Raw genomic sequence first — 11,139 nt, 5'->3', positions numbered from 1 at the left:
TTGGTTGATTTTAATTCACAAAAGGACTCTTTTACACAAACACTTCCTCTTTTTAAACACATAATATACTCTTAACTACACAAAATACTTTTTTAAATACATGGGACTCTTTTTTAAACACATGGAAAAAACCTCTTAAACACATAAGACTCCTTAAAACATTTCTTAAACACATGAAACACTCTAATACATTTTTTAAACACATAAGACTCAGTTAAACATTTTTCACAAAAAAGACTCAGTTTAGTGCGTTGCGTTCATTTTATGGTTTTTATTACTTTTTGAAAAGAAATAATTAAAAGAACGCCGGTTATCCACATTTCGAGGTAATCACCAAGAATACGAATAACCAAAGAACCGGAGAGCCACATGACAAACCGATCCTTTTTCATTCTATTTTTAAAAAAAGACAACACTTTTTATCACATAAATAACTTAACAAAAACAAAGAAGATAAACTATTCTATACTAAACCCTAAAAAAAATCTAACATATTTCCACCTTTTTATACTAAAAAAAAAAAAATACAAAAGATAAAAAGCTAAAAAAAAGAATAAAAAACATTTTTTAGGTCAGAGGGGTGTAAATAGCAATCTACAGCACCAGGCCCAGCCCAGACTAAATCGTCCAAACAAAAAAAGAGCAGAACAAAAACTAATCAGGTACAGCGTTAAGATAAGGGTGTATGGTAGGCTTCCCGGATCTAGGCCTTTTGATTTGATCAAATGGCTTGGATTTAAAAAATCCACTAACAGATCTCGGCCTTACATCCGATCTAACGATTGTGTTTTAAAATAAAGGGGGAGCCAATGACGTGCTGACACGTCATCGTCTTCAACCCCATCTCCTTCTTCACGATGAAGAACAACAAAAGGGAAGCCATGAAAGAGCTTTGAAGCTCACGGCCAACAACAACAACTTGGCCAAAACTTCATCAAAAATCACAAACTTATATACCGTTTTGCTCGGTTTTTCGCACTGGTCATGAATCTATGCTTAGATTTCACAGTGGAGGCTTATATTTTGAAAAAACGGAACAACAACTTGAGAACTCAAAAAACCAAAATATGATTTAAGCAAGATTAAGCAAAATTAACGAATGGAAAAGCTTCATTGGGTGTTCATGAGTGAAAAACGTTTAGAAACCTACTTGTTTTGAGCTTTGTATCAGTGGGTTTGTTAACCCCTTTTTCTTGGCAATTTTGGAGTTTTGGGTAGGCTTTTCTGGACGGTTTTCTTTCGTTTTTTCGATGGTTATTATCTACTGAAAGTGTTTGGAGGCTCTTGGGTGAAGAAGATTGAAGTTTGGAAGGTGTTTGAGTCAATTTCGGATTTTGGAAAAGTGATGAAAAAATGAGATTTTTTTGGTTTTTCTCTTCTCCGTTTCAGCTCCTAAAATTGCCTCCCTTTGCTCTGAAAAACGTCCTCTACTTATATTAGAAATTTAGGGTTTAATTGGCCAAGAAGGGAAGGAAAAACATCATCTTTTGCTCTTGGTGGATGATTGGTTTTATTTGGGAAGAGGTTAAAATTGTAAGCTTGAAGTAAGGGGAGTGGAGAGTGCTTGCTGCCAAATTGTTGTTGTTTCACGTGGAACTCCTCCTCTTTTTTATTCTTTTGTTTTTTTTTTTTTTTTTTTTAATAATAACAACAATAATAATAGAAATTAAATTTTTTTTTTTTAAGAAAAGGTAGGACAAAATTAGGGTACAACAGCTGCCCCTATTTAATTGACTTTCACCCGAGAGTGCATTGACTACATCTTTGCATACTCATGGTGGAAGACGATTAAATACTTAAGGACTCGAATTTTGACCAGACAGCAAGAACGGACCTCTACGATTACTTCAATTACATGATACTCTGTTTGCACTATGACCCTGATGAGACTCATTTGAAACTCTATACTCGCACGGGTAAGACCCCAACAATCCAGCAAGACTCAGATAATACCACCCTTAACATCTCCACCAGTAAGACTCAACTTTCAATCACGCAAACAAGACTCAGGCAAGACTCATCTATACCGACAAAAATCATTTAAAACTCAACCAACAACAATCCTCTGGGATTCTAATAACTCTGGCAGGACTCAAATACTCATTCAGATAAGACTCGGGTAAGACTCAAACGCTCATTCACACAGGTAAGACTCATTAAAAACCTCAACATCCACAAGGTAGGACTCAATTTACACAAGTAAGACTCATCACAAACTCAACATCCACACAGGTAAGACTCTATTACATTCACATAGATAGGGCTCAATTCACATAAGACTCAAGGTTTACTTCACATAAGACTCATTCTACACTTCACATAAGACTCAATTTCCACTCATACAGATAAGACTCACTTACTTCACACAGGGCTCAAAAACATTCGTTTCACATAAGACTCGATCCATAATTAAACATAGGGCTCAATAACATTCACTTCACATAGGACTCGAAATAACATTCACTTCACATAAGACTCGAAATAACATTCACTTCACATAAGACTCGAAATAACATTCACTTCACATAGGACTCGAAATAACATTCACTTCACATAGGACTCGATATGCATTCACTTCACATAGGACTCGAAATAACATTCACTTCACATAGGACTCGAAATAACATTTACTTCACATAGGACTCGAAATAACATTCACTTCACATAGGACTCGATATGCACTCATACATACACACTAGCCATCTGGGTAAACCACTATCGACGTCCTGCGAGGCAGGCAGACACACATTCGAGAAATATCATCTCGTTACCTCAAGCTAACTGGGGGAGAGGGTTAAACAACTTCTAAGCCATCGGGTTTCCACATACCATGAATTCTATATGCGAGCATGTTTATTTATGCAGAAAAAACTTTTTAAGCCAAATGCATGATTTCTTTTGAGGTGTATGAATTAAAACATTAATGCACGTCATCCTTCTCGTCTCTCTACAGGTAATGCCCCTATTATCTCCTCTCACACAATACTTATTTTTCTTTCAAGGAACACGATCTCTTTGCTTGCTACGAGTTTGCACTGCGGGTGCAAGGTTAAAAACCGAGGATCATCTTTTCTTATAAACAAATGCCGTTTTTCTCGGAAAAGTCTTAACTATATCCTTTTATGAGCCCTCACATTTTTTATGCACTATCAAGAAGAAAAGAATGCATTTTATGAGAAACAAGACATAAAACAAATAGACAAAAGGGATTTTATTGATGAAATATTGACCCTCGAATGGGTGTCAATACATAGGAAAGCAATTCCTATAAGAGGAGATTACTAATTTTGGGAATGGCAACAAAAACAAAAGGTCAACAACACCTCATCCACCGTTTCCCTCGTGACTTCCAACATACACAAACTTTAACCTCGAAGCTGACAATTAGACCGATCACTTCCACTTGAGCCTTCTACTACAATGCTGACGCCTTGGGTCTCCTGCCTTCTATTTTCCTTTTTTTTTTTTACATATCCCTAACTTTTGCCTGGATCGCCCTTTCGGGTTTTCAATCCACCGGGATTACATTTCCTTTTTTGGTGTCCCTAATTTTTGCCTAGACTGCCCTTTCAGGTTTTCAGTCTACCGGGACGCTCTCTATTGCCTAGATTGCCCTTTCGGGTTTTCAATCTAGCGAGCCTTTATTTTTTATTTCTCTTTTTTTTTTTAGGCATAATACTTCTTGACCGCGTCAGCATTCACTGGGAGTGGAAATTCTTCTCCATCCATAGTGGTGAGGATTAAGGCTCCTCCTGAAAATGCTTTCTTCACCACGTATGGTCCCTCATAGTTAGGGGTCCATTTGCCTCGGGAATCTTTGTGGATGGGCAAGATCTTCTTCAATACTAGCTCGCCTTCTCGAAACTCATGGGGGCGCACTTTCTTGTCAAAGGCCTTCTTGCGTCGTTGTTGATACAGCTGACCATGGCAGAGTGCCGTTAAGCGCTTTTCCTCTATGAGGTTCAACTGGTCAAACCTTGTTTGGGCCCACTCCGCCTCTTCTAGTTTGGTCTCCATCAACACTCTCAATGAAGGGATTTCCACCTCTACGGGAAGTACTGCCTCCATGCCATATACCAGAGAAAAAGGGGTTGCCCCGGTTGAGGTACGGATAGTCGTCCTATATCCATGCAATGCATACGGGAGCATCTCATGCCAATCTTTATACGTCTTGACCATCTTCTGAATAATCCTCTTGATATTCTTGTTGGCTGCTTCCACGGCGCCGTTCATCTGTGGTCGGTATGGCGAAGAGTTATGGTGTTCAATCTTGAAACCATCGCATAATTCTTTCACTAACTTGTTGTTTAGGTTTGACCCATTATCTGTGATAATTTTGTTAGGAATCCCGTAACGACAAATTATTTCTTTCTTGATGAATCGGGCTACTACTTGTTGTGTCACATTCGCATATGAAGCAGCTTCAACCCATTTGGTGAAGTAATCAATAGCGACCAAGATGAACCTGTGTCCGTTAGAAGCTTTCGGCTCAATCATTCCAATTACATCAATGCCCCACATAGAGAACGGCCAAGGTGCCGTTAATACATTCAACGGGTTTGGTGGCACATGCACCTTGTCGGCATATATTTGGCACTTATGACATGTTTTGACATAACGGTAGCAGTCTGCTTCCATGGTCAGCCAATAATACCCTGCCCTCAAGATCTTCCTCGCCATTGCATGCCCATTGGCGTGAGTCCCGAAAGTTCCTGCATGGATTTCTGCCAGAAGATGATCCGCTTCTTGTCGGTCTACACATCTAAGCAACACCATGTCATAGTTTCTTTTGTAGAGTACTTCCCCATCTAAGAAGAACTGTGTGGCCAACCTTCTTAATGTTTTTCTGTCACTGATTGACGCACCTTCGGGATACTCTTGTTTTTCCAAATATCGTTTGATATCATGGAACCATGGTTTGTCATCACATTCCTTTGAAGCCACTGTGCACACAGCTGGTTCATCCTTACGTTCCAATACTATGAGAGGCGCTTCGTTGTGGAACCTTACTTTGTACATTGAAGATAATGTAGCTAAAGCGTCGGCCACCTGATTCTCTTCCCTTGGAATGTGATGGAAAGTGATCTCATCAAAGTACTCTGCTAGCTTCTTGACTTGAGTGCAATATGGGATTATCTTTGGGTGCCGTGCTTCCCATTCTCCTTTTACTTGACAGATTACTAACGCTGAGTCTCCATATACTTCTAAGATTTTGATCCTTAGATCGATGGCTGCCTCGAGACCCATGATGCAGGCTTCATATTCTGCTATGTTGTTTGTACACTCAAAACACAATCTGGCTGCAAGAGGTCTATATCCACCTCTTGGTGATATCAAAACTGCCCCGACTCCGTGCCCCATGGCATTGGAAGCTCCATCGAAGACTAGTTTCCAACGAGCGCCTGGTTCGGGCCCTTCTTCATCTCCTATAACTTTCTCTAAGATCATAACATCTTCATCAGGAAAATCGGATGGAACCGGCTGATGCTCTTCTAGAGGTTGGTGAGCAAGATACTCCGACAACACACTTCCTTTGATTGCCTTTTGAGCGACATACTGGATATCGTACTCAGACAGCAATATCTGCCAGCGCGCAATCTTTCCGGTAACGGCAGGTTTTTCAAAGATGTACTTGATAGGATCCATCTTGGAAATCAAATGCGTAGTGTGAGTTAACATGTACTGCCTTAGGCGTCGGGCAGCCCATGCTAGCGCGCAACAGGTCTTCTCGAGGGCAGTGTACCTTGATTCACAATCTGTGAACTTCTTGCTTAGGAAATAGACGGCATGCTCCTTTTTACCGGTTTCATCTTGTTGACCCAACACACAACCCATTGAATCTTCAAGCACAGTCATGTACATTAAGAGTGGCCTACCGGGCACAGGTGGAATCAGGATGGGCGGCTCTTGCAGATATTCCTTGATCTTATCAAATGCCTTTTGACAGTCGTCATTCCATTCAACAGCTTGATCCTTCCTTAATAACTTGAAGATTGGTTCACAGGTAGATGTGAGATGCGAGATAAAGCGGGCGATGTAATTCAGTCTTCCCAAGAAACCACGCACCTCCTTTTCAGATTTGGGCGCAGGCATTTCTTGTATAGCCTTAACCTTATCTGGGTCTACCTCAATTCCTCTTTGGCTGACTATGAACCCTAACAGTTTTCCTGATCTGACCCCGAATGTACATTTGTTAGGATTCAGTCGCAATCTGAACTTCCTTAAACGTGCGAACAACTTACGCAGGTGGACCAGGTGCTCTTCTTCTCCTTGAGACTTAGCAATCATATCATCCACGTACACCTCTATCTCCTTGTGAATCATATCATGAAAGAGGGTCACCATCGCTCTTTGATATGTTGCTCCAGCATTCTTCAAACCAAAAGGCATGACTTTGTAGCAGAAAGTTCCCCACGGAGTAATGAAAGTAGTTTTTTCCATATCTTCAGGATTCATCTTGATCTGATTATATCCGGAGAAACCATCCATGAAAGAAAACACTGAGGACTGAGCGGTATTATCCACCAACACATCTATGTAGGGCAACGGGAAGTCATCCTTTGGACTTGCTCGGTTCAAGTCTCGGTAATCCACACACATTCGTACCTTGCCATCTTTCTTTGGGACAGGTACAATGTTGGCAACCCATTGCGGGTACTTGGCCACAGCTAGAAATCCTGCATCAAATTGCTTCTTCACTTCTTCTCTGATCTTGAGAGCCATATCAGGTCTTGTTCTCCTCATCTTCTGTTTTACAGGTGCACATTCAGGCTTGAGTGGGAGCTTGTGCACAACTATGTCGGTATCCAATCCTGGCATATCTTGATAAGACCAAGCAAACACATCGACGTATTCTTGCAACAAACTGACCAGATCCTTCTTTACATCTTCTTGCAATGATGCCCCTACTTTGACCTCTTTTACATCTGACTCGCTCCCCAAGTTGATTGTCTCAACTTGCTCTTGATGCGGCTGAATGGCCTTTTCTTCTTGTTTCAACAGGCGAGCTAGTCCTTCAGGAAGTTCACAATCATCCTCGTCAACTCCTTCGGCTTGGTTTACCGGATGTTCGAAGTCAAAAGGGAAACTAGCGGGGTAGGTTTCAACGGGTATTTCTATGGATCTGCATGAGGATGTTTTCATTTTTTAGGAAACAATGCAAACTAAACAAAAGCTTAAACTGTAAAAGTCTTCTTTTTTTTTTTAGAAAAGAGTTGCCATTTTGAAAAACATGGAGCGAAAAACAAAAAGTTCTTATTCAACATAAAATGCACTTTTATTCATGATAAACTTTTAAAACAAGAGGGGCCCTTTAAAAGATATTCATTTGCCTTGGGCAGAGCAAATGTATTTTCATTTTCTTAAGAAGAACAGGCATATTACTTAAAAGAAACTTCAGAAATCTCCTCGGCCTTCCAATTGTTGAGGGGCTCTTCATTAGCACAGCTGCGCATTAGGTTAGGTGCATCTTCCTCATTATCCCCAATCATGTTCACTTGCTCTTTGTTGTTGAACCCCGCACTGCGAAACATTTCTTGGAGGGAACGACCACCCTTGTAGTTAGAACTGGTCGATCCCTTTGTTGATGGTCGATATCCTAGCCCAAAGCGATCCTTCTTTTCTTGAACCACAGGCACCTTCCCCCAACCCTCTAGACTTGCTTCGTTCAATGCTTCCTTCATTGCTTGCCATGAAGTGAAGGCAAGTTTAGCTTTCTTCTTTCGCTTCATGGTGACAGTTGCGACCTCCAGAGCCTGAAACGGAATTTCCACTGCTTGCTCATCTTCCTCAATGTACTGAAAGGCGGACAAATGACTCACCATAATATCCTCTTGACTGGATACTATGATGATCTTGCCGTTGGACATGAACTTGAGTTTTTGATGTAGGGTGGATGTGACAACGCCAGCCGAATGAATCCATGGTCTTCCAAGGAGGCAACTATAAGCAGGATTAATATCCATGACTTGGAAAGTGATTGTGAAGAGCTGGGGACCAACCAAAACTGGAAGGTCTATCTCTCCCATGACCGTCCTTTCAGAGCCATCGAAGGCTTTGACAACAAGTGTGCTAGGCCTCATTACTGCCCCTTCGCTGTTTAACTTATCGAAGGTCCTCTTGGGCATGACATTCAGGGACGAACCATTATCTATCAATACTTTGGACAAGATGTTGCCCAAACACTTGACAGATATATACAATGCCTTGTTGTGGTCACAACCTTTGGCTGGTAATTCTTCATCATTAAACCCGAGATATCTGCTTGAAGCGATGTTGGCTATTATCCCGTCAAATTGATTCACGGTGACGTCTTTCTCAATATGGGCTTCTCCCAACACTTTCATTAAGGCATTCCTATGGATTTCTGAGGATAGCAATAATGAGAGCATAGAGATTTTAGATGGAGTTTGCCCTAACTGATCAACCACTTGATAATCACTCTTGCGAATGATCTTTAAAAATTCTTCGGCATCCCCTTTAGGTGCCACCTTATGGGGCTGCTCTTTACCCATCTCTTCTACATGCTTCCCTTTAGCTAGATCCAATAGGGGCTTCTCAATAATCTTGCTTGACTGATCATGAGAAAAGATCCTCCCACTTCTTGTCATCCCTCCTATCCCTGCAATGCTGTCAACGGAGGGATTTTCAAGTGTTACTTGCTCTTGGCCCATGGAAACAATAGGTTGATAATTCCATGGTACTTTTTGAGTGCTCTCGAATGGAAAAGACTTAGGCACCCTGAAGACTAGTTGGTGGACTTCTTTATTTGGTATAGGGGCCCTTTTGAATGGGATCTCAATTGGCGTGAAGTCCTCTAATGCCGCAATGACAGGGTTTACTACTGAGTAGCCAATCTGGACCAAGCCTTGATCCATCAACTGTTGTAAGCACATCCTCATCTTCTTACAATTCTCAGGTTTCCTTGCACACTCTTCACAGTCAGAGTGCATCATCTCGAATTCTTCATAACCAATTAGCTTTTCTCTAACTATTGCTAGTGGAGTTCGGATCTTAGAAACTTCATCTATCAATTGAATTCCTCCATCATCTTCCACAGCATTCACAGATGGGCCAGCATGGCCAGGCAGCGGATTGGTCTTCACATTGGGTCCCTCCTCCTTAAAGGTTAACAGCTTCTGATCAATCAATTCTTATACCTTATACTTAAAGGCTTTGCAATTTTCGATAGTATGCCCAAGTGCCCCAGAGTGGTAATCGCACTTGACATCACTCTTAAAATGAGCTGGGTAAGGAGGTACTACCGGTGGAAGCTGCTTTAGCTCTATCATCCCTTTTTGTAGCAGATAAGGGAGGATTTGACCGTATGGCACAGGCACACGGTCTAATTGCACAACCCTCTTTTCAAAGTTGTTTCGGCCATTAGATTGGTTCCTTTGTTGTGGTTGTGGAGGAACAATTGCCGAGTATGATATTTGAGCTGGTGCACTTGTGGTGATGGCATTAGTTTCCTCCTCCTTCTTCCTTGGATTCGCATTGAAGGACCTCCTTCCACCAGTCTGATCCTTAGTGAACTTATGAATCTTTCCATTCTTAATTCCTGCTTCCACACGCTCTCCTATGATGACCAAATCTGCGAAATTGGATGAAATACTCCCTATCATTTTTTCATAGTAGGGTCCTTGCAGAGTGCTCATGAAAGTGTCTACCAATTCGCGATCCATCAAGGGAGGTTGGACTTGAGCGGCCAACTCCCTCCAACGCTGGGCATATTCCTTGAATGCTTCATTACTCCTTTGAGACAGGTTTTGTAGTTGCATGCGGTTGGGAGCAATATTCAGATTGTAACTGTATTGAGTAAGGAAAGCATCCACAAGATCTTTCCAAGTTTTGATCTGAGCCCTTTCCAATTGCATGTACCAATCAAGTGAAGCTCCACTTAAACTGTCTTGGAAGATGTGAATGAGCAGTTTCTCATTCGAAGCATGAGCAGCCATCTTGGTATAGAACCTCTTGATGTGGATTTTTGGACAGCCAGTGCCCTTGTACTTATCAAAATCCGGGGCTTTGAACTTTGGTGGGACCACCACATCTGGAACTAAGCACATGTTTGAAGCATCAAACCCGAAGGCACTAACACCTTCAATAGCCTTCAACCTTTCTTCTAAGGCCTTATACTTATCTCCTTGATCAGCCTCAAGCGTTGGTGGGGTCTGAGTAGGCTGAACAATCTCCGAGGTATTCGGCTCGGTGCTGGCGCGAGCTCCTTGAGCGGATGGTACTTCATTCGAAACAGGGATGACAACAGGCTCTGGAGGGGGAGGTACGCCACCATCTTCTTCGGGTGGAGTGTAGCCAGCGGGAAGACCGTATTCAGGCCAGTTCGCATTCGGAGCGGTCGCAGCAGGCTGATGGTTGTTTACCAAAGCTTGGACAAGCTCGAGCATCTTGTCCATCTTGACTTTCATTGCGTCAACGTCCTCTCTTAAGGCCGCTTGATCCTGTCCTTCTTGATCCATGAGTCTGTGGATGTTTGCACGCGTAGGGTATGAATGTGGGGGAAGGGGCTCTTGAGCCGATTTCTTCTTCGATTTCCTCGCTATGGTGAAGGGCAAGTCTCCTGAAGTTTCGAGAAGGTATGAGTGTGTTTTTCATTTTATTATTATTGAAAAAAGGTAATGCATGAATGTGGGAATGCGATGCATACAAAACAAAAACATTTTTATTATCATTTTTGTTTATAGGCCTTTTATGACATAGATTTGAGAATAGGTAATCTTTTGTCAGGTGCCATTTTCTCAAATCAATGTCTTTTCCTTCCTATAAGCAACAATGAATATGCAAGAAAATCAGTTTTTGAATATCATGGTATGTGGAAGTGATGTTTAGGGTAGAGATAGTAAATCATGTGTTTGTATATGTCTCATCCCATCTCACATGTGGTTCTAGAGTTTTTTAAGGTTCCTAAGATCGTAAACCCTTATTTGAAGATATTAACATTGCAAAAACTCGCAAGACAATAATATTTCCAAATAAGGTCTCCTTTAGGTGAGGTTTACGCGTTGACTTTACAAGACAAACGCCAAGAAAGTCAACATTGCGTACCCCTCATTATGTACTAGTAGAGGCCTTCTAACGCGTTTAGGTTCTACTTTAAAAGGTCCCTAGAGTCACGGATCC

At 41.5% G+C, this 11,139-nt stretch overlaps 1 protein-coding gene across 1 annotated transcript; it reads right to left on the bottom strand.

The window, feature by feature from the left end:
• Window positions 1–588: 588 nt before the first annotated feature.
• LOC123905267 lies at window positions 589–10,735 on the bottom strand. The gene is made up of 3 exons (XM_045954882.1): window positions 9,264–10,735; window positions 7,384–9,137; window positions 589–7,144 (listed from the first exon to the last, which is right to left on the bottom strand). Exons 1-3 carry the CDS (start codon window positions 10,476–10,478, stop codon window positions 3,667–3,669), a joined length of 6,447 nt encoding a protein of 2,148 aa, XP_045810838.1. The 5' UTR covers window positions 10,479–10,735; the 3' UTR covers window positions 589–3,666.
• Window positions 10,736–11,139: the final 404 nt, after the last annotated feature.

This window comes from Trifolium pratense, linkage group LG2 (genome assembly GCF_020283565.1).
Source record: "Trifolium pratense cultivar HEN17-A07 linkage group LG2, ARS_RC_1.1, whole genome shotgun sequence".
Classification (NCBI taxonomy): domain Eukaryota; kingdom Viridiplantae; phylum Streptophyta; class Magnoliopsida; order Fabales; family Fabaceae; genus Trifolium; species Trifolium pratense.
This window is presented reverse-complemented; position numbering and strand designations above follow the sequence as displayed.